The sequence below is a fragment of the Theobroma cacao genome, chromosome 9 (assembly GCF_053813885.1).
Source record: "Theobroma cacao isolate CCN51 chromosome 9, ASM5381388v1, whole genome shotgun sequence".
In the NCBI taxonomy this organism is placed as follows: domain Eukaryota; kingdom Viridiplantae; phylum Streptophyta; class Magnoliopsida; order Malvales; family Malvaceae; genus Theobroma; species Theobroma cacao.
Window position 1 is genome coordinate 13,102,307 of NC_142647.1, and position 25,335 is coordinate 13,127,641.

General features: G+C 34.5%; 1 protein-coding gene across 1 annotated transcript; it reads left to right on the top strand.

Annotated features, from left to right (window-relative positions):
- The first annotated feature begins 12,788 nt into the window (after positions 1–12,788).
- Positions 12,789–14,132, top strand: LOC18589252 (Galactosyltransferase family protein). Its single transcript, XM_007014135.3, has one exon. It carries the CDS (start codon positions 12,925–12,927, stop codon positions 13,876–13,878), a length of 954 nt encoding a protein of 317 aa, XP_007014197.3. The 5' UTR covers positions 12,789–12,924; the 3' UTR covers positions 13,879–14,132.
- The last annotated feature ends 11,203 nt before the right edge of the window (positions 14,133–25,335 follow it).

The window sequence follows — 25,335 nt, forward strand, 5'->3', positions numbered from 1 at the left end:
ATCGAATGAAGCGAGAAGGTCTTGGAACCTTAATCATAAACATGAAAAACATTCTATCATGTCAATCATGCATACATGCCTAGCCATGCACTCGACAAGAATCAAAATTAATTCATGTCCCAAGCGTCGAAAGTAGAAAGTCACTCGACCTAAAGGGTTGAGATTGTAAAACTTCAATGGAAGGATTTGAGTCTTTTCATTTCATGTTATTCCAATTAAGTTAGCATTAAAGGAATTTCAATTTTTAGATCGAACCTGTTGTGAGATAGGTCGAGCCTAGATTAAGTCTAGGAATTTTAATTTTGTTTAAATCGAACTTGTTGTGAGATAGGTCGAGCCTAGATTAAGTCTAAGAATTTTAATTTTGTTAAATCGAACCTGTTGTGAGATAGGTCGAGCCTAGATTAAGTCTAGGAATTTTAATTTTGTTCAAATCGAACCTGTTGTGAGATAGGTCGAGCCTAGATTAAGTCTAAGAATTTTAATTTTGTTAAATCGAACCTGTTGTGAGATAGGTCGAGCCTAGATTAAGTCTAGGAATTTTAATTTTGTTTAAATCGAACCTGTTGTGAGATAGGTCGAGCCTAGATTAAGTCTAGGAATTTTAATTTTGTTCAAATCGAACCTGTTGTGAGATAGGTCGAGCCAAGATTAAGTCTAAGAATTTTAATTGAATTTGTTCTAACATGGGTCAAGCCCAGATCAAGTCTAGAAATTTCATGTTTGTTTAAAATCGAACTTATTTTGAGATAAGTCGATTCTAGATCGATTTGATTAAACCAACTGGCTTCAAGATAAGCCAAATGTGGTGTCTACGTCTTTGCACTATCCTTGATTCTCAAGAATGTGCAAAGAGGGGCAACTGTAGACACATAAATTAAAAAAAATAATAATAAATAAATAAAAATAAATATAAATTAAATTAAATAAATAAATAAATACAAAAATAAAAATAAAAAAAAAATCGGGATGGCTGGGCGTTTGCCGTCCCATCCCCCACCCACTACGCGGGATGGGGGTTCTGGCCACCAACTCCAAGGGTGCCAGAACCCCCTCGCCGGGTTGTCCAAAAAATTGGACAACCCGGCTCTTTAAAACCCTGCAAAAAGGAAAACACAACAGTTAGCCACAAGGAACGAAAAACCAAAAAACAACAACAAAAAAGAAAAAGGGGTGAGATCTGAGAAGAGAAAGCGGTAGAGAGAGAAAAAGAAGGAACGGCCGGCGGAGAGAAGAAAGGAGAAAGCTTGACGCCGGCAACGGAAGGCGAAGTGATTCGTCGACTAGGAGAGAGAAATCCGAGAAGAGAGGGGAGGACGCCGGCGCCGGAAGAGAGAAGAAAAAGATTTTTAGAGAGAAGGGAGGGTGCCGCCGCTAGAGAGAGAAAGTGAGGAATGAAAGTGAAGAGAGAAAGAGAGAAAAGGGGGTTAAATACCTAGGGTTCGTGGGCAAAACAGCGTCGTTTCAGAGAGGCAAGCAGAAGCTGGAAGGACCAGGCCAAACGGCGTCGTTTTGAGCGGCTTCGCAGACATCAAAACGGTGCGTTTTGGATCTTACCTTGCGGGCTTCCAGAAACAGGCCGGGGTGTTGGATTTGGGCTCCCACGGGCCGCCGAGTTGGGCCAATTGCAGCCCAACAAGGTATAACCCTTTTTGTTTGGTTTTGCTTGGGTCTAGCCCATTTTAATTTAAATGCATTTATCATTTTTTTTTAGGAAAAAATATTTATATAATATGGACACTTATATTTAATATTAAAAATCAAAAATAAAATAAAAAATAATGGTAGTAAATAAAAAAAAATAAAAAATAATAATGGTAAAAATGCATAGTCTAAAGAACATATATATCAAATAAGTAAATAAAAAAAAATTAAAATATATATGTAAATAATAACAATGACAAGTGAATAAAAAATATTTATATTATAAATATATTTGGAGGCTTGCAAAAAAAAAATAAAGTAAATAATAATAATAATAATTCATGATGCAAATATATATATTATATTATATTTTTTAGATTAAAAAATAAAAAATATAAAAAAATAAAAAAATAAAAAATAAAAAAAATAAAAAATAATGATAATAATAAAATGATAAATAAATAAATAATAATAATAAACAATATAATTGGAACAAATATTTAAGTATTACCACCAAAAAGGGGTAAAGAGTTACCTTTTTCCGGTGGATATTTTGGGTGCGAAGTTAGAGACAGATTTTCACCGAAGCGTCGGGATAAATCTGAACTCTAGATTGCAAAACCCATTAAGTCAAATAGTTATTGTTAAAAAAATAATATAAGGAAATTTTGTTACATTTAAATAAATAAATAATCCAATATTTTTTTAAACATCTAAAAACAATAAACGCGTGCATGTAGATACCATCATTTTATACTGTCATTGCATGCCACTCTTATTTTGCAAATGGCGCGGGAATCCCGATGACGGGATTTTCCCGAGGAGCTCGTAGAGACGAGTTCTTCCGGGGATATCTCTAGGTGAGAAAAATTTCGAGACTTCACCAAAGCGTTGGGATGGTTTTCGAATAATTTTCCAATAAAAGATTACCGACTCCATCATTTAAAATAAACAAGTCACGACATCATTCTACGCTTGCATCATATGCATACGTAAGACCAAGTGAAAAACTCAGTCTGACAATTCAATAAAAAATTTTAATTAATAAAATAGGGATTAAACTAAGAAAAGGCTATATTAAGATAACTTAAGATTAAATGGTACCGTTCGTAGAATGGGCGTCACGGAGGTGCTAATCCTTCTCCGTGCGTAACCGCACTCCCGAACCCATCTCTAAAAAACGTGGACCAGTTCTCGTTCTTTCGACGGACCTAAAATTAATTTAGGACTTCGTCGATTAAGAATCGGGTTAATAGGTGACCAATCACACCTTAAAAAAAGATTGGTGGCGACTCCTACACCTTGAGATTTTTAATTTTCACACGCGTCTGGCGGACGGGTTCCCGGACCCGCACGTCACGACACCTTGCAGCCAAAATTTGAGTAGTAAAGCTTACGGCTGAAGTAAGAGTAATGAACTATAGTCAAAGAATGAGCGATAAAGCTTGTGACCAATAGTATAATATAATTACAGCAAAATATAAGCAATAAAGCTGACAGTCGAATATGAATTTTTTTTCAAACTTTAAATTGTAATTCATAAAGTAATGAAGAGTCAAAGTAATAGAAATATCATACGTGAGCAGGAAACGGGTTGTTCTGGACCTTGTTGTTCTCGATCAGTAACTCTCCTACTTACATCTTCTTATGGAATATTCCCTTCTGAAAATGACCTTTTCTTTCGCAACCTCATCATTGAATTGCATTCACTATTAAAGCATTTTTTCTATCAAAGTGAGTAGCCTCCTTTTGTTTGAGAACTGTATTATTGGTTCTTCATACCATTTCCACCAAGGTAGCAAAAGTTAAAAGAGGTAATTTCTCTAAGTGTAAGCTACACTCATTGAACATTCCTTGAATGCAAACCTTCACCAACTCCTTCTCACCATGAGACTCTTGTATATCCAACACCATTTCTCTAAAGTGTTGGATATATTCCATGACATCTTCTCTGAACTTTTAATATTCTCCTCCCAAATCAACAAGATTAACCTTTTCTTGAGTAGAGAAGATGAACTTTTCTCCAAACATCCTACACATTTGATTCCAAGATTCAACAAAGCCAGGGGTGAGATTAACATACCATTTCAAAGCCTTTTCAATGAGAGATTTAGAGAACTCTTTCAACTTCAAATCATTATCCAATCCTACTACTCCAAGTGTTTCCACAAACTTCATAACATGCTTTCATGCGTCACCAGTCTTACCATTGAATTGCTTGAATTTAGGACTAGTGCAATCCTTAGGATATGGCTCAACTGCTATATTTGCTAGGTAAGGAAATTTAAGATAAAATTTGAAAAAGCTGAATCTCTTATTCTTCTGATCCAATAACTTTTGGAGCTCTTCCATTATCACAAAACCTTATGTAGGAATAGTTGACATTACTACAGTAAAGGTAATTGCTAATGTAACTGAAGTAGTGGAATTAATCAAGTTAGGATTTCCAATACCTACCACATCAGTTGCATTTTCTCCATTTCCTCCATTCACATTTGTGTTTACAACTAGGGGAATGGATCCATTTGATGCATTCTCATCACCATTAAGGTGTACGGATTGAGCTTGAAAAATGGTGGGAGTGGAGGATGCAAGTTGAGATATGGTCTCCAACATCCACCTATTGTTGTCTACCAACATTTTCATTTTCTCTCAAGAAGCTTCAATCATTTTCATCAGCTCTTGTATGTAGGTGGGAATAGGTGCATCTTGGTTACCAGAGGAACTGTCCATCTCTTTCAATAATGCAAAGTTTTTCTAATAAACTTTTACTTAATGCAATCACTCCTCTCCAACGAAGTCGCCAAAATGTAAAGGGGGTTCTTGTGATAGGAAAATGAAGCATTGCAAACAAGTAAAAGATTATGCAGGAGGTCGCAAAAAGGAAGATTGGAGCAACTCCTAAAGTATTGAGTGTCGTGGCAAGTGGAATACAATAAGAAGAGAATTAGGGAATAAAAGAGAATTAGAGAGAGAATTTAGAAAGAAAAGCTTTGGAGGAGAATGTGTTAGCCTTTTAGGGAGGAAAGAGCCCTTCTAAATGAATTATGAGACTCTATATATAATGCTAAAAGTGGCAGTGACTCAAGAATGACTTTAATGCCTAATGAATGACATTATTATGAAGAACATTAATGTGAGTAATTGTTACTGTAATCGGGTGTAATATGACTTGTTCTCAAGTAAAAGGTAATAGAAAATAGGTACACGTGAAAAGGTACAAGAGAAAAAGCAATACATGAACAAATATAAGAAAAGAAGCTGTACAAGAATAGGTACAAGGGAAGAAGTTGTACGTGAATAGGTATAAGAGAAAAAAGTGTATGTGAACAAGTATACGAGAACAAGGTAGGAGGGTGAAACACTTGTACTTCAGGAAAAGGTTAAGAGAAAAACCTATTAAGTACCTCCATATTTAAGCCACCAAGCCAAACTTCTGGAACATCCTAAGATGAAAGTAACCCAGGAACCTTGCCTTTTATTCCGAATTGCTTTCACTATCATCTAAGTGAAGTCATTATTCTATACGAAGTATCTATTCTACTTTTATTAATTGTTCTACATTGAGTAGTGTTCTACTTATTCTAGTTTTTCTATGTGAAGTAGTAATTCACTTCTTTTAGTTGTTTTGCGTGAAGTAGTGCTTCACTTATAATGGTTGTTATCATTATTCTCTATACAATATTATGCTATAAAAGTAGTTCTTTAAAGAATAGGTATTAACCAAAATCAACTATTTACAGAGCCCAATACACATTATTCTCTTCACAAGTACAAAAGAGGATTTCCAAAATACCTTGCACCAAATCCTCTAGTAACACATTCTTTAATTCTTGTACATTCCATCCATCATTACTATAAAATTCATTTACTTTCATCATTGAATTAATATAAGAAGGGAACAATGTTACTAGAGAATGATCACCCATCCAACAGTCATGTTAGAAGAAAACATCACCTTTTCTGATTCGCCACCTTATGTTCTGTTCTGCGATATGGCAGCCACGTAGCATTCTTTTCCAAGGTTGAGAATCATGAATTTTTGGCTGCACAAGTATAAAAATTTGGTTGGCACAATATTTATCCTTTATAAACTTTGGCCAAAGGCTATTACAAGTTTTAAATATCCACCACAATTTTAGAGAAAAAGCCTTAACCACATCCATCAATCGCTTGATGTCTAAACCTTCTTCCATGCAAAGAAACGTGACTTTCTACCATGATGCCCATTGAACACGTTTAGCATCCGTTGATCCTCCCCATAGAAAATTATTAAACAACCTCTCAAGTTTCTCAATTTCACACACAGGTGGCTTAAGTACTTGAAGAAGATAAATTGGTAAGGAAGAAAGAACACTCCTTAAAAAAGTTATTCGACACCCTGAAGATAATACTTTATTCTACCAACCTGCCATTTTATCACGTATCTTAATAACAAGAGCATCAAACAATAATACCTTTTGATGCCCTTTATACAATGGAGCTCCCAAGTAGGTAATCAAAAGGCATTTATGTGTGAAGCCTGCAGCTTGAGTGATTATTTACCTTTTAGTGTTTACAACTCTACGATGCGTGATAAAACAACTCTTTTAGTGATTAACTCATTTCCCTGACACTGTTTCATACTCTTGTAAGAATTGAAAAATTATCTGCAGTGTTGATTTACTACCATTAGTAAATATGAGCACATTGTCTGCAAATGCTAAGTGGCTAATTGTGGCATTCCCACTGGGGGACCCACATCCAGGTATTGCTCCGTCTGGGATGAGTTCACCAACCATACAACGCTTCTGCAGAGCTCACCAGGCCTCGAACTCCAGACCTTTTGTTTCCTCGAAGGGAACGCCTTTAACCATTCTAGCTGTTAGAATGGTTAAAGGCGTTCCCTACGGGGAAACAAAAGGTCTGGGGTTCGAGGCCTGGTGAGCTCTGCAGAAGCGTTGTATGGTTGGTGAACTCATCCCAGACGGAACAATACTTGGATATGGGTCCCCCGGTGGGAATTCCACACTAACATTCAATGAGCAACCAAAATAATAATGCAATGATGGAAATTTAGAGAACAAGGTATTTAAACCTCTTGATAAATATTCTGCTACTAAAAAAAATAAAAGGGGAGAAATCTAATCACCTTGCTTAATCCTCTTTTTGATTTAAAATACCTCACAGATATGCCATTTATTAATAAGAAAAATCAGCAATTAGAAATGCACCTCTAAATCATATTTATCCATTGATCATTAAAGACAAATTGTTGCATCATGAGAAACAAAAAATCCTAATTCAAATGATCATGTGCTTTCATCATATCGAGTTTAAGAACAACATTACCTCCTCATGCTTTTTGATCAATTTTTCCATTTAATTCCTATGCCAATAAAATATTGTCACTGATAAGCCGGCCACCAACAAACCCATTTTGATTCTCAGTAATAATAGAAGGCAGAATTGTAGCAAGATGTTTAGCCAATAATTTAGTAACTATCTTGTTAAGATAGTACATAAACTTATTGGTTTGAATTCACTCCATTAGGAAGCACTAGGATTATTAGGCAGTAGAACTATCATAGTAAAAGTTACCCCCCTTGGCTATTCCGCTGCATAAAAAAATTCTACCACTGCTAGTAGAAGATCCTTCGTGATGATGTACCAACAATATTGGTAAAAAAAAGATGAAAAGCCATCAGGTCTAGCTACACTATTTTTATTTGTAGCAAACGCAGCTTCTTTAACCTCTTCCAATGTTGGAACTGCACATAACATAGCATTATCAGTCTCACTCACAAGATTAGGAATTAGAGATAAATCAAACCTGGAAATGTCAGTAGCTTCTTCTTTCAAAAGAGACGAAAAAAATTCTTCTCTTGATGCTTGTATCATGGTCGGTTCTTCTACCACGGATCCATCACTGTTTTCTATTTTAAAAATATGGCTTTTCGCTCTTTTCTACTGCACCTGCATGTGGAAAAATTTGGCATTTCTCTCCCCTTCCACCATCCATTTTACCTATGATTTTTGCTGCCAAAAAGCTTCTTCAATCCTCAAACAATAATTCAGCTTAGTATAAGATTTCTGCATGTTTGCCTTATTGACTACTGACTGCTCTTGTTGATACATTATCCCACTTTCTTCCGCTTGCTTTTCAGCTGACCTTAGGTTGCTAAAAATATCCCCAAAAACTTCCTTATTCCGCCATTTTAAAGCTTTCTTCAACCTCTGCTATTTATACCAAAAAGCTTTTAGCCCCATGGCTTATAAAGGATGTTGCTAGTTTCTTTCAACAAAAGGAAGAAAGGCATGATGCTTAGTGCATGCATGAAGAAAACGAAAAGTTGATGGTCCTTTCAAGGATGAGTTTAAACAAGAGATAAGAAAAGGGTAATAATCAGAACTATCTCTATTTAGATGCTAAATTCTAATAATATAAAAAAATTCTGCCTACTATTGGTTCAAAACTACCCTAACTAGTCTTTGAAACATGTGAGAATTGGTCCATGTAAAATGATTCCCTTCATACCTGGCATCTACAAGACCACAATCAAGCAATGCAGTAGTAAAATCTTCCATTGAGCCATCATGAGGATCGGCACCATGTAACCTTTCATCTCTACTCAATATAGAATTAAAATCTCCTCCTACAATCCACGATTTACTAATGTCCGCTGATAAACTTCGAAGGTAGTCCCATTACTCTTTCCTCTCCAATATGGTGCATTTAACATACACTAAAGAAACATACAAGATAGTAGACAACCAAGGCACAGACAACTAGATGTCTAGACATTGAGCATGGTCTAAAACTATTTCACAGCCAATGTCATGAGAACAAAACAACCAAATTTTTTTAGAGCAATTGCTAAAAGCTCTTTCAAAACCAAACTTTCTTGTAAAAAAAATCAATTCTAGCTACATCAACCATAGGCTCTAGAATAATCAACAATTTAATACTATGCATTAATATTATTTTTTTTTTAACCTTCTTTGGGTCACCTTACTAGCAATCCTTCTCATATTCCGCAATAAAGACTTAATAATGGATATGTTTGGGCAGGGGGATTTATAGAGATAGAATCTACATCTTCTATTCTATCCTTCACCTTAACATCTAATTCTTTTGAAGAAATTATTTTGGGGAATAAGGTATGTCCCTATCAAACTTTCTATGTCTAGAACAGATGGATAGAGTTCAATATTTTTGCTACCCAAGTCTGCATGGGAATGAATAGAAAGTTGTTCTCTATCACCCTCACAATCCCCTGCACCTGGTACCTCATGTTCCTGTGGTATAAAGTCTCCACTACTTTTAGTTTCCTAACCTTCCATTTGCCCCACATTTGAATCAACATCCACATGAGATGAAGCAGAAAACTCCTGCAACTTGTGCATGGGAGGAACTACATATTTTTCATGCATTACTGCTTTTCTCCCTTTCTTCTTTTTATGCTTTCTTACAGGGATATGCTGAACATTTTCTATTGCCCACTGCAAATATCCATCTCCTCTAGAGTTTTCTACACTATATGAGCATCCATCCCCTCTTGTTGTGCATTAAGTTCCCATGCTTCAGTGGTTGTGTTTTGAGCTTCTTCTGCCTTTGATTTCTCTATGTCCAGATTTGTTCTTTTTTCCACCAGCCAATCTAAAGCTCCCTTTTCTTAACTCCCTTTTGAATCCCCTTGGTCATCAATTGTAATTTTCTCCTTGGATAATGGAACCAAAAATTGATTTTGAAATTTTGCACCCACACTATTCACTTCCATTCCCTTGCTCTGTTCTACATTGCCACAGTTTTCCTTAATCTCTCCCATGGTTAAACTAGCAAACCGTATCGAAATTGGCTTTTGAGGAAGATTTTCAACATTTTCCAGATCGAATCTCCACACCCTTAGAGTTCTTTGCTCCACTTCTACCTGCCTTTTTTCTATTTCTCTCCATTGCATGGTCTATTTTGCGTCAACCCGCATGATCACTTTTCCTTTTTCTCCCTTGTGATTCTTGGGTATTTCACTAGAACCATTACTCTTAATAAAATTTTCAGACTCATTTTCTTTCTCTAGTATCGTAATAAGATCATTTGTAACTAAAACATCCCCTGATGGTTTTGATTTTGGCTGCCAAGGTTTTTCTAGTCTGTTACAGAGACCTCATGACCGACGTGACAACAGTGAGAACAATATATGGGCATTTTTTAAAACTTAACCTTCTGCAGATAACCACCCATGATGGCCCTGGTTTCTCTGTTACTAATCACTATCCACATACAATCCAGCGGAGACTATAGGCAATCATATTCTATACATACCCGTGCAACACTCGGTCCTGTTCCATTTGCAGTAGCCTCATCCACAAAAAGAGGCCTTCCGATGGTCTTAGCATTCATCATCAAGGCTGACTTTTCATAAAGGTGAGCTTTTAAATTCGGAAAGGAGATCCACACCGAAACGATGGACGATTCCTTTTTAGGTTCAAATTCTGAAATCTGCTTGAAGGTCCTCATTTTCTGGTTTGCAATAAACCAGGTTTATTTGATCCAAATCCGATTGAAATCCTGCTCGTTTGATAGATTTATAAGCACATGCTTATAATCTAACTAGTGAATATTATAAGCCCTTGTCAAGCCAATACCAGTGAAGGCTTGTCGAATCTCCTATAAGCGAGGCATCTTGGAAAATTTTCCAATGATTGAGTGTTTGACTGGCAGTGAAAGAGTTTGGATCTCATCTTCAAAAACCTAGCTACCGTTTTATCTTTATACCGAAGAGGGTTACGAGAGGGAGGGATTAAGGGACGTTTTTCACCAGTAAACACCAATAGAAAAGTCTTGTTGGCTAATATGGGGGAAACAGGTGGCTGAACCATGGCTTTCATGGCTTGCGATGATCCATGAATGAGTAGGCTGGCTCCATTGCCTTGTGGATTTGCCGAAGGCAAGGTAAGGGATGCTAGGTCTGTTGGTGGCCGGTTTGCTGTAAGGGATGATGGGTCTACTGGTGACCTGTTTGAGGAGTCCGATGACAGGCCAGTCGCCAACCCATGAGGGTTAAAGAGGGGTGGAAAGTCGTGGGAGTTAAGAGCTTGTTCCATCTTTTTTAAAGTGCATTAATTAGTTGATTCAGAACTATTGATACAATAGCTTATGCGATAGCCATATCATATCTCCTTTATTCGGTTAGATGGAAATCTATTAGTGTCATCACATTTTATATACTTGTCAAATTTTAATAACTTAATCGGAACAAGCATCCTAACATTTAGCTTATTGGTTGATGCATGATCCTTTTACCTAAAAAGTAAGGTTCGAATCCCCTTTCCCTCAATTATATTAAAAAAAAAACTTAATCAGAACAAATTAAAATTAAATGATTAAAATAAAAATTTGATGAAAGTTTAATGACTAACAGTGTAATTATTCTAACTTTTGCCGTTGGGGGATATTTTTCTGTTACAATTCCCAGTTTCTCATATGAATTTGATGATGGTTAGACTCAGGCAAGAAATTCTGTCTGGGCAAGATGACATGACATCAAAAAACCATGACAAACTGAGGCAACTGCCAAAAAAGAAGCCAGTTTTAGGCCTAGCAGCAATGGAAAATATATACAAGGTTGAACTAGTAGATGATGATAACGGCAAGGGGATATGTGATACACATTCCTGTTACTGCTGGAGTAATTATCCATCATAAAGATGCTTATGATGGACAGGCTGATGATGCCAGGACAACAGGGCAGAAGCCCTGTCACGACTTCAGTTAATAATCTGAATGAATGGAGAGTGGAGAATGGAAATTGGGAATTGAAGCGTTGGAGGTGATGCTAAACTTGACTTTGATAGGAAAGGTGAGTTCTTCTATTGGTGTTAATTATGACACTGTCACGTGATGCAAATCTGTGAATGGGATTCTATATTTGATACCATTCTCTGTTAGTGAACAACAAAAGAGAGTGTAAACGAGGGGGACACGGTTATTCGGTCGCGGTAGCATGGAAATGCTGCAGCGATTTTCTAGAGGAATCAGCCCTTGCCTCACAATTTGCATACATTAGGAAAGCTAATTAATTAACCTTTGGAAAATCCACATAAGTTTGCTATTCTAGAAAAAGAAGATTGATTGGTGGGGGATCTGTTTTTGCGTTTTGTGTTACCGTCTAAGATATTCCTCCTTTTATAGGAAAAATTAATGAATGTTCAGTGAAGTTAGTGCCATAACGTGGCGCCTTACGATTGGTTGTGACTGGAAATTTTCAGCTACTTTGTACAACTCGTATAAACAATCAAGGGGACGGTGGTTTCTTGGATCACTACAAATCAATTTCACATGCAGGATTTTCTACTGGTTAGCATGTCTCCAGGGTCAACGGCATTTTCTTCAGATTCAAGTATAGGGTGAGTCGGTAACTTAACCAAAAGAAAGGTCCGAGGTATTTCAAGTTCTTGCTAATGCACCTAATTACGGAAAGTTGACTGAACGATTATGACCAGATACAGGCCGCGGCTAAGAAAAAAGTGCAGCCAACGTTAGGCCTAAATCCACTTTCCCTGTGGCTAACATTTTGTGCATTTGATTTCTTAATTTGAGCTCACAGTATCAGCCTAGAGGTGGGGAAAGAAGAATATGGTGAATAGACTAAAAACTCCTGGATATTTTCATAAATTAAGCACGGTTTTCTCAAGTCTTGTTTCTAAGTCTTCGGTGGATTGTTAACCGACCCATATATGAACCTTTTTGACTCTGCAACTCTCTTAACAGTGTTCAGATGTGTACTTGGATTTTAGGAATATTATTTAGATTATGTAATTGTTACAATTTAGTAATATCTACTTACAGATGACAATAATACATAGAGATGTCGAAAGAGTTTAAAAAAGCATTAATCTGAATGTGAGATATTAAAGTGTATATTATTTATATAACAAATCACTATTTATGTTTCCTCGCAGTATTGATACATCCCGTGCTTATTTTTGAGACATCTCCCGGGAGCCTTTTTTTAGTGTCCCACTTCACACCAAGGACACAAGGGTACATTCATGCTTTTCATGCCTTCTTCCTCAATATACTTGAAGCTTTTTCCTCCATCACGTTCCTTGCAGGTTGAAAAGTCAAATTTGTAGTCCAAATAGCACGAAAGTTACGACTATTGCATGCGTTGCATCAAAGGAATTTTTGGAATTTATTACTCTCCACCTTTTAGACTCTAAAATCTTCTCATTGAAACCCGCACCCCCTCTCACAAAATCTCTAACAAAGGAAGCCAACCCAAGTATTTCAAATTAGCAATGAAGCCTTCATCAAGATCATCAGAAGGAAAACGATTCATACTCTCATATCTCTTCTTAATCCTGTTCCTATGTGCATTAGCTTCCATCAATGAAATTAGATTCGACAGCTTTTTGAAGTTTGGCAGATGTGCTCTTTCCAATGTCCCTCAATCCTACAACTCCTCTTCCCATTCCGTTGCATCAAATTCTTCATCTGATGACATTCGTATTCTCATCGGAATCCTAACACTTCCTGATCAATACCAACGTCGCCATTTCCTCCGTCTCATATATGGCACGCAGTCTGTGGCTGGCGCACAAGTTGATGTGAGGTTCGTTTTCTGCAACCTAACAAAGGAAGACCAGAAGGTGTTGGTTGCTCTTGAGATAATGCGATATGATGATATTATCATCCTCAATTGCCAAGAGAACATGAACAAGGGCAAGACTTACACTTTCTTTTCAAGCTTACCGGAGATTTTCAACTCCTCGGATAGGCCTTACCCTCCTTACCATTACGTGATGAAAGGAGACGATGATACATACTTCAGATTGGAAAACTTGGTGGAGTCTTTAAGGCCATTGCCGAGAGAAGATTTGTATTATGGGTATGTTATTCCATGCCCCAGCATGGACCCTTATGTTCATTACATGTCTGGCATGGGATATTTGGTTTCATGGGATATTGCTGAATGGATTAGAGAATCAGATATTCCAAGAAATCACTTGGAAGGCCCCGAGGATAAGGTTTTTGGAGAATGGATCCGCGATGGGCACCGGGCTAAAAACAGGTTCAATGCCAAATGGTCTATGTACAATTATCCTGACCCGCCCACCAGGTGCACGCATGAGCTCTGGCCAGACACAATCGCTGTGCATTTGTTGAAGAATCAAGAAAAGTGGATTCACACCTTGAAGTACTTCAATGTCACCAGTAATTTGAAACCGTCTAAATTATATCACATACCATAATTAGCTAGGTAACTCTACACTTTTTGTATTCTTTTGATATGTGATCAGATTTTAGACCCCACACCCAAAAATTAATTTTGTTGATTCACTCGTCCGGTTTTCGGTAAGGTAAGATTTTCAATTGTAATGATGAGGATGAAGTAATTCAATGGAAACATTTAAACTTCCAACACAAAAATGGATTAGCATTGTATTATAAATGTGTACTATCCTTATATTACGAACGAAATTGTTATTTGTTCTTTTTATGACTGAAAGGTCATATATGTCATTTCATTACTATCCATACTCTTTTGCTACTTTGCCGGTGCAAGATACCTAAAAACAAATATAAAAATAATAGTTAATTTGGTATTTGTCATTTTTTATATTCCTCGTCAATATTAATGTTCTAGTAATAACACTCAAGCATTTTTTTTGGAAAACTAGCATAAATATATATATATATATATATATATATATATAAAAGCTTCACAAACCCTCAAAAAGAGAAGTTTTAATTCACTAGAATATCATTCTAGTTTTCCTCTGTTAATATGCATAAATCCATTTTAGGTAAGATCATAGATCAAATTAACTTATTAATTGGATATATGTTTAATCAAGTTCTCTAGGCTTGTGAATTGCGATTGTGTTGGAGTTGAATTTTCTTAACTTGAAAGTTATGAGACAAATACAAATATTTGGTCTGAGTTATAATCTTTGAAAATTCCTCTGATTAATATTTTCACTTCATCAAGAGTCACGAATTCGAACTTAGTCTTGATCACAAACTTCACTTAATCTTCGCTTCAAAAGTCTTGGCAACTTGGTCTTGATCACGAACTATATTTGATATCTTTGCTTCAAGGGTTTTCACGACTTGATCTTGATCACCAACTATGCTTGATATCTTCGCTTCAAGGGTCTTCACGACTTAATCTTGATCACCAACTGCGCTTGATATATTTGCTTCAAGGGTCTTCACGACTTAATTTTATATTTGCTTCAAGGGTCTTCACGACTTAATTTTGATCTCGAACTTCACTTGATAACTTGATCACGAACTTCTCTTGATGACTTGATCACGAACTTCACTGCCGTTTGATCTTAATCATGAATTTCGCTGCCGCTTGATCTTTACTTCAGAAATCTTCTACTCTTCTTGATCTTTGAAATGCTCTCAATCTTCGAATACCTCCGAATGAATGAAAATGCTTGGAGGAGCCCCCTATTTATAATGCTTGGTGCGAGACTTTAATGAGAATGTAGTCTCTTTAAATTATCTCTAAATTAATTTAATTTAATTAGTGATAAATTATGATGACTCATTGAAAGTCTTTTGATTGGTCGAACTTTGAGTCCTTGAATTTTGATTTGTCGAAGTTAGGTGTTATCTCTAAATTATATTAATTTATTTAGAGATAAATTAAATAATCTTATTTGATTTTTATCTCTAAATTAGTATAATTATTATAGATAAATTAAATGACCAATAATTAAATTTTGGTTGGTTAAAAAATATGAATATTATCTCTAAATTACCTTGATCTATTTAGAAAAAAAATTGAATTACTAATAATTAAATTTTTATTGGTTCAATTTAAATATTATCTTCAAATTATCTCAAGGGATAAATATATGACACATAGGTAACTTGGTTCAACTATGTGTTTTTAAAATAATTCAACCAATAAATTAATTATTTTATAATTAATTATATGGTTATGGCATTATCAAGTCCACATAACAACATGTAATTGGATCATAATTTTTCTCCTTTTGCAAATGCCCCCTGAAGAGTTGTTCACACATGATTTTGAATGTGGCAAGAGGACAAGTCTAAAATTTAAAAAAATTCCTAGGATTTCTTAGAATCCTAGCATGACTTGGTATCCTTGCAATCCAAGTTAAATTCGAATGATACTTACCCATAAGTAAGGGAATTATGACTTGGGAAGATGTATATTGTAATAAAAATATTTGAAGACGTATATTGCAAAAAGACTGTAATATTGAAAGAAGTATATTACAATAAAACTATTTGAAGAAATATATTGCAATAAAACTATAATTTTGGAAGAAGTATATTGCAATAAAACTATTTGAAGAAGTATATTGCAAAAAGACTTATAATCTTGGAAGAAATATATTGTAATTGGTATTGCTTATTTTAATCAACTAGGACTCTCTCTTTTTACTCTGTAAAAAGGGAGGTTCCTTGTCAATTTTCTGCATATTGGAATCAATTTAAGAATTACGAGTGTTCCATAAGCTAGCAGAAAAATTCTTTAAGGTATGCTGCCCATTTTTTCCTTTTCTGCCTCAAGGTAATTCGACTAAATTTTTTTTCTTATTTTGATAGTTTACTATCTTGCCACCTTGTTTATCCAATTCTCACTACATTTGAGAATTTCAGGCCAAGTTACAAAACTAGGTAAACATTCAAAGAAGCCAAGAATTGGCTAATGTCTTTTGATCCACGTAACCCTTCTACCATGTTATAAAACCAAGCAAAAGTTTCAAGAATTGGCTAATGTCCACATTAAATCAACTTTCTGCCACGTTAAAAGGCTCACCCACTTTGTATTCTTGCCACATTACACATCTAGGCAAGGAAATTATGCTAGCTATCATTTGTTTCAATTGACATGCTAAAAATCACGTAAGCCACCATTTATCTTGGCACCTTGAAAGCTTATAGTTGAGTCAAGAAAGCCATGCATATTGCCAAGCTTTAGGATGCCCTACTTAGTCAACCATCTGCACGTTACAATTTCAAATTGCCATACTAAAGATCCATCATTGCCATGTTATGATTGCCCCCCTTTTTTCGACTATTTTTTTCTTTTAATTTGTCTTCTTCTTTTTTTTTTACAGTTAAATCCAAATCAAGACAAGTCTAAATTGAAGTGGAAGAAATTGATAGCGATTTAGATGATGATCTTTATAAAAGCACTTGTCGAGCTTTGAGGAGTGCTCTTTATAATAGCACTTATTGATCTTTGGGAGTGCTATTTATAATAGCACACAATTTAAAATCATTATGGTATACTTCAAGGACTACAAAGATCTTGTCATTCTCTCAAAAAATGAAAATATGAAAAAGAGGTTATTTCTTCCCACAGTGAGACTGTTGATTCATCCTTGTTAAAGAACATAGTTGAAGAATAATTTTGATAAGTTCGCAAATTTATTGACCTTGAACCATCCTTTAGTAGTATGTCTACAAAAAGATCAAACTGAAAAGCTTCAAAAACTTGATCAGATTTGTTGAGCATGTTGATGAATAGCAAACTGAGTTGACAAATCTTGAAAAGGAATTGAATGCTTTATGTCACAAGAAAAATGAGATTGAATCTTCTCTTAAAGGGAAAAGGGAAGAGGTGCAAATGAAGGAAGTCAATATTTCCAAGATTAATGAAGAGATAACTGCCATCAAGTTCTCTTATTTTGAGTAAAAGTGAAGTTAATTCCTTAAAACTGTTGTAGAATATACTATAATCTTTTAATGAAGAGATAAAGAATTTCAAGTGAAAGTCTTGATTTGATTACATCCTTATTCATGTAGCTCTTGTGTTTTTTTTTTTTTTTTGCACTTTTTTTTTCTAGGATTAGTCCTTTAAAATTTTCTTTCACGTTGTAATGCATTTCAAATTAGTAATAAAAATCAATTTTTTTTTCTTATTGCTTTTCTTTACTTGTGAAGAAATTTAAAAGATAATCCTATGAAACCTTCGAGATACTTTATGTTCCCAAAATTTTCTTGGACATCAATTGATCCTTAAAACAATTCAACTTAGGATTGTAATTTGTTTCACTTGCAATTTAATTAATTGAATCACGTAACTTAAGGAGAAGTACAAACTTGATTTATTCTTCTATCTTCTATCTTGGTAGCTTCATCATTTTAAAGAATTAAGCCATGCTTAATGCAAGAGATTTTTTTTCCTTGATGTGACTGAACTTGGGAATGGGACCAAGCTGCCTACGTACCTCTAATATGAAAAAGGATCAGGTCATAACATAGTTCATATTTTTTTTTTTTACTTTTACTTTTGCCTAAGTCCTCTTGTTAAGGATTTTCAACTTAACAAGCTTTTTTTTTTTTGCCTTAACTTTTGCCTAAGTTGTCCTGTTAAGGATTTTCAACTTAGAAGGCTTTTTTTTAGGGGGGGGGGGGGGGGTTTAAGCTCTTGCTGAGAGAAGCATCTGACCTTTAAACATAGTAGCACTTCAAGAATTTGCCATTGATTAGGCCAACTCTTACTCCATCTTGATCCATAATCTTATATGCACCATTGGTGTAGACTTCTCGAACAACATATGGTCCATCCCATTTTGAGAGGAACTTGTTACCCATACAATGTGTAGTGTTTATGGGTCTTCTTATCGCAAGACCTAAATCTCCTACTTGGAATGATCATGGTTTAACTTTCTTGTTGAAAGCTTTGGATAATTGAGCTTGATAACATTCCAAGCATTGTTGTGCTTCCAACCTTTTCACATCCAACATTTCAAGTTCTTCAAGGTGTACGCGAACATTATCTTCACTTTAAAGACCTTCTTGAATGGCAATTCTTAATGATGGAATTTAGAGCTCTAGTGGGAAAACGACTTCTACACCATAAACAAGTAAGTACAGAGTAGTTTGAGTAGGTGTATGAAATGCCATAAGATAAGTCCATAAAGCTTCCCCTGTTTTCTTTAGCCAATCTTTCTTTGCGCGATTAGCAACTTTCTTAAGAAATTTGCATAAAGTCTTGTTGAAAGTTTTAGCCAAACCATTTGTTGGCATGTGGTACATGGAAAAATTATGTTGTTTGAAGTTTAATTGTGAACATAACTTCTCTATCACAAATTGTTTTCCATTATCAGTTATGATGCATTGTGGCATGCCATAACCATAAATAATGTTTGTTCTAATGAAGGCAGCAATAGTTTCTTTCTTTGCTTCTCGATAAGATGTTGCCTCTGCCCATTTTGAAAAGTAATCTGTAGCTGCAAGTATGTAAAGATGCCCTGTTGAACTTTTAGGCAATGCTCCAACCAAGTCAAGTCCCCAAGCATCAAAAATGGCCATGATGTAACTGTCGGGTCGAGTGGCTCAAAGGGTTGATGAATGAAATTAGCATGAAATTGACATGCTTGACATCTTTTAGCATAGTCCATGCTATCCTTCACCATTGTTGGCCAATAATATCCCATTCTTTTGATTTGGAAGTGCAACTTGGCTCTAGATTGATAGGCCCCACAAATTCTTGAATGAGCTTCTTGTAAGGCTTTGTATGCTTCTACCTCTCCTAAACAACGAAGAAAGACTCCATCAAAAGAACTTCGATAAAGTGTACCCTTGAAATAAATAAATCAAGGAGCTCAATGTTTTATTTCTGTTTTGCGCCTTAGATCATTAGGAAGCCTCCCTTTAGGTAGTCAATCAATGGTTGTTTCCAATCTTTTTTTCCCACTTCAAGGACTGAGACGACATTAGATTCTACATCGTCTTCTTCACCTAGAGTGATTGGTGGTAAAATCCATCACTTGCAAAGAGGAACTTTTAATTCTGTACTTGGCAATGCAATTGTTGATGCCAAATTAGCCAAAAAATTTGCTTGCCTATTTTTTTTCTAGGCACATGTTCTATGCTAGCTTGTCAAAGCACTTCAAAAGTTTCTTAACGTTGATTGACATATGGCAAAAGCTCAGGTTTTTTAATTTCATAAAGTGAAAGGATTTGGTTTACAACCAACTTAGAATCTCCAAACACTTTAAGTTGGGTGATTTGCATGTCCATCACCATCTCCAAACCTATGATCAAGGCTTGGTATTCTACCATATTATTGGAGCAATTTTTGATGAGAGTGAATGCGTAAGGCAATACTTCTCCTTCTGGGGTGATAAAGATGACTCTTGTACCTACCCCATCTTGTCGAGCTACTCCGTTAAAGTATAACTTCCATGGCTTAGGAATTTCGATGTAGAGAACATCTTCATGATCTTCAAAGAATTCCCAATCATCTAGAATTGGATGATTTGCAAGAAAATCTGCAAGTGCTTGTCTTTTGATGGCCTTTTGAGGGATATATGTGATGTCGAACTCTTGTAACAAAAGAGCCCATTTTCCTAATCTTCCACTAAGTATCGATTTAAACATAAGATACTTGAGAAGTTTTGCTCATGAAATTAAGTGAACAGAATAAGCTTGCAAATAATGTCTTAATTTCTTAATTACAAACATCAATGCCAAACATATCTTCTCAATGAGAGAATAATTTAATTATGCTCCATTAAGAATTATACTAAGGTAGTAAAGCACACTTTCCTTTCCTTCATCATTTTGTTGTGCCAAAATTGCTCTTAAAGAGAGCTCTTATGCCGCAATATAAAGGATCAATGGACGTCCTGGTATAAGAGCCCTTAAAACTAGAGGCCTTAGTAAATAAGATTTTATGCTTTTACAAGCGTTATTGCAAGACTCATCCCAAACAAAAGGCATACCTTTCTTCATCAAACGACTAAAAGGTTGACATCTACCAACCAAGTTGGATATTAAGCGTTGAATATAAGCCAATCTTCCTTGCAAACGTTTAAATTCATGGAGGTTGCTTAGTTCAGGCATCTTCATGATTGCATCTATTTTTGATTGATCAATTTTAATCTTACTATGGCGCACAATGAAACCTACCAGAAGATACTCCAAAGGCACACTTTAAGGGATTCATCTTCAATTGATATCTACGAAATCTCTCGAATACTTGATGAAGGTCATCAAGATGATCAACTCTCTTTTTGGACTTAACCACTAAATCATTAACGTAGCATTCAACATTCTTGTGGAGCATATCATCGAATATCTTTTGCATCGCTCTTTGATAAGTGATGCCTACATTCTTTAACCTAAAAGGCATAACTTTGTAATAGTACATGCTTTTAAGAGTTTGAAATGCAATGAGCTCCTCATCTTTCGGATCCATGCGAATCCGATTATAACCAAATGAGCCACCCATAAAAGATAAAGCCTCATGGCCAGTTGTTGTATGCACCATTATTTCTGTCAAAGGGAGAGGGAAATCATCCTTTGGGCAAGCATTATTCAAGGCTTGAAAATCCACACAAACTTGAATTTGGTCATTCTTCTTTCTAATTGGAACAATATTTGAGATCCAAGTAGGGTACTTGACTTCTCGAATAAAGCCAACCTCAATAAGTTTATTAATCTCAACCTCAATATGAGGGATCAAGTTAGGATGAAGACATCGTTGAGCTTTTTTAATGGGTTAGACACATTTCTTTACTGTTAGACGATGTATAGCAACTTTGGGGGTCCAATCCTAGCATTTCTTTATAAGCTTATGCAAAGACATCTCGATACCTTGTCAATAGGTCAAAATAAAACTTTTATTCTTCAAGAGTTGTTGTTCAATTTTCCACTCACGCAAGTGTACGTATTGCAAAGATAATATAGAGATGAGTAGAGTGTCGATCCCACAGAGAATTGAATTAATCCTTATAGTTAACTACTAAAATTAACACACCTTAATTTTATCTAAACAATTAAAATTAAAAAGGAAAATTTAAATTAATAAACTAAAAACTAAAACTAATATATCAACAAAATTTACTTTATTAAATGTAAATGACTACTAGACCTAAGATTATGATATCCCTCAATACTTTATCTAATTATTTCTCTCTCTCTTAACTTTGTTTAATGGATCAAATTGTTAACCTAGAGTCCTAAATTATTTACAAGTTCCTGTTGAGTTTCTTATAAAAATACCTTTCTCAATTAATTTATTATATGTCTATGCAAATTAAATTGAAGAAAGATTCATTAAGTTTGTGCTCTAATCCTGGCTATGTATGGCTTATAGGTGTATGTCTACTCTATATGCAAATCAAACCACCTAATCAACTAAGTGTATGCAATCATACTCTATTCATTCAAGGTCTACCCAAATCTCTTTCTTCAAGGTTTAACTTAGGTTTCCAATTCAATCTAATTGGTGATCAGGCAATTAGAAGCATTAAGAATAGAATAAAATAAACAACTTAAACCATCAAACATAAGTAAAAGAGAGATAAATAATTCAGACTATATATTGAGTTCAATCATAATCTTAAATTAAAAATTTAGTTCCCCATCAAGTTATACATTATCATTGAAAAAAATTTAAACATTAAAACCAAGGAAATAAAAGAATAACAAAAAGATAGAAAAAATCAAAGATTGTATTCTTGATCTCCAAATCTCCTTGAATTCTTCAAATTCCTTCAATGACTCTGTAGCTTGACTCTCAGTTGTTAATCTAGTGTTTTTCTTCTTTTTTTTTTAAGTCCTCCGAAAGGTTATTTTTATAGGCTTTAAATTTAGGCCAAGTTGGATGAAGAAAGAAGTCAATTTTAGTTGGGATTTCCTCATCAAACTATGTAAGTCGTAGCTTTGCCAAATTAATTAACAGAAATCGTAATCGCTCTAGGACTACTATAGTACATCAATTTTATAAGATTTTTGACCATTCTACAGACCGAACTGGGTGAAGTAGTAAACATGAAAGTTGTATACATTTCTCTTAGCTTTTCAATGGTTTAAGAATCGCTTCATTTGGAGCTCTTTAGAGAAAGTTATGGCCAAAATACTGAAGTATATACATTGAAAGTCTACACCTCAAAATTGCTCTCCTTCTTTTACTAAAATTCTTCTTTCAAACACCTACAAAAGCACAAGTAAATCAATAACAACCTATCTTAATCACATTAACACCAAATTAAGTATAAAATTAACCAAAATTAGATTGACTCACCTAAAATAACTAACTTAAAATAATTAAATAAAACCTACTAATTTCTATGCATTACTACAAGAACCTAGCCAAATTATTATCAAAATTAAGCCCAAATAACTCTATATCATAGAGTTATCACATCCCCAAACTTAAGATTTTGCTAGTCCTTGAGCAAAACATAGAAAAGAACTTAACTTACGAAAATCAAATTCAATTAATGAAAAATAAATATAGTTATTACTACTACTACTATTACTAGAGATAAAGTGCACCAACTCAATGATTCTTTATAATTTCCTCAAAAGTATGTCTATCAATCATTAATTTAAGGAAAAATAAAGGCCCCATTCAAATTTATTTTTCAATTTTAATGCAAGCACATTCTTGAATGAATTTCTATGTGTGTGAAATCTTTTACCAAGAATATCATGATATCCGGATGAGTTTATGTCAACACAAATTTCAAATTAGTACTAGATTTTCAAAGGTTTACTTTTCATCTCTCTCTCCACTAATGTAGACCAATACAAAGCTAGGAATCAATAGGACTTTATAAAGCTTGTAATGTATGGCTAGAGTCAAGGTATGATAAAGGATATTAATGTGGCTCAAATCACCCTAAGCACATAATTATTTTAGGACCTATATATATAGAGCTCTATTTTCTTTCTCCTAGTACACCTTTTCTTCCATATTTGAACTTTTCTTTCATCCAACACTTTTGTTTTTTTTTTTCAAAAATTCACCCCTCAAACTTATTTTCTTTGTATTGTAGGTAGTGGGGTTATTTTTTCATATTTTGAACTTTTTTATTTTTTTTTTCATATCAACATCACCTTCCCACCTTTTTCAACATTAGCTCAATTTATATTTCCTAAAACAATATACATGCTTAGGAGTGAGGGTTGCAAAATTAGGAAATTTAATTTTAAGGCTAAGCTCAATTATTATGTAGTTAAACAAAGAAAAGGGAATTTAGACTCAAAAGGGGTATACTAGGGATAAAATTTAACAAGGTCGACTTTTTAGGTTTAAGCGGTCCAAAGATGGCGTAAATCATCTCCCTAACTAAGTATTGCCTAAGATTTTACCTCGAGAGAAAATCAAGTAAATTCTAGAATTCATGACATAATCTAAAATTCTCATCAATATAAACCTTCTCTAAATATTCATAATAATTCAAAGTAAAATATATAGTGCTTAAAATTGTAGAAATTACATCCTAACAATAATACTTAGCAAAAAATTTAGCATGAATCCAAACAAAAACCTTATTCACCAAAAGTTAAGAATTTAAGACAACTAGTTATCACCATTGGATAAAAAAAATCATTGAAAAAAATTAGCACAACTTTACTCTAGATTCTTAAAATTCAACAAAAATTAAATTCTTTTACCAACTAATCCTAAATTATTTATAAATCTAGATAAACATGCACATAAAATTAAATTTAAAACTTCACAAGATATCCACCATTAGAAAAATAAATTCACCCCCCCAAACTTAAACTAAACATTGTCCTCAATGTTAGAAAAAATAAAGGAAAAGTAAAGAATACTTCCTTGATGATTGGATGAATTTATTTTTTTTTTTGACAAGCTCTAATCCTCCTCTTTATTGTTATAACCTTCACTGCCACTTGGAGGAATTTTTTTTTAACTGTAAAAAAAATAAATAATTAATTAATGTAGAGAAATAAAATAAAAATATATGGAAAGAAAAATAAATAAAAAAAGGTTTTTGTTGGGTAATGGGTAAATGGGTAAATGGGTTAGTGGCTAAGTGGGTAAATGGGTAATGAGTAGTCCAAATAAATAAATAAAAAGGATTTGGGTTGGGTTACATTGGGCAGCCCAAATTGAGGGTGGTGGGGAACGACCTGCCCCATAAAAGGCCTCTTTTTTTTTTTTAAGAGTGAGCCGCTACTCTGAGCCTGGTGAGCTGCGGCTCACGTTGTTGGAAGCTCTCTAAGTCATGGCTTCCCATAGTGGGAGCTGTGGCTTGCCATTTATTTTTTTCAAATTTTTTTAAATTTTTTTTAAAAAAATTTTATGAACCTACACAAAATAAAAAAAAGTGTTAATAATTTAATAATTAAATAAATAAAGATAAAAAATAAAAGAAAGTAAGTTAGAGTGCTTAGGTTGCCTCCCAAGAAGTGCTTCTTTATAATCACTAGCTTGACTATGATGCCCACTTGTGCACTACTTTGTACGGCTCGAGATTTTCTTTATTGACCTTGACTGCTCCGGTAAGTCCACTATAAATCTTGATAACATCATAAGGATGAATTTTTTTTACCTTAAACTTGTTCCCCCAATATGTTCTAAGATTCCATGGCAAAAGATGAAGTTGTGAATCAGAAAGTACTGCTCGCTGTCCAACCACAAAATCAAGACAACTGGAAAGTGGTGGTGGTTTTGTCTCAAGAATTGAAGCTTGCTCCATTGAAGGTTGTGGAATAAGCTTACCTTTACCCTCATTGATTAAATCCACTTTATAGCAACTATCTATATAAGGATACTGAGTTGCATTGAACAAATTAAATACCACTTCCTCCTCTCGAACTCTAAAAGTTATTTTACCATTCTTCACATCAATAAGTGCTTCAGTTGTAGCTAAAAATGGTCTTCCCAAAATAAGACGAATTTCAACAGCATCTTCAATCTCGAGCACAATGAAGTCTACCAG

Bases quoted from the DNA above. Each gene is read 5' to 3' on its own strand.
- LOC18589252 (XM_007014135.3), top strand. From the start codon at position 12,925: ATGAAGCCTTCATCAAGATCATCAGAAGGAAAACGATTCATACTCTCA.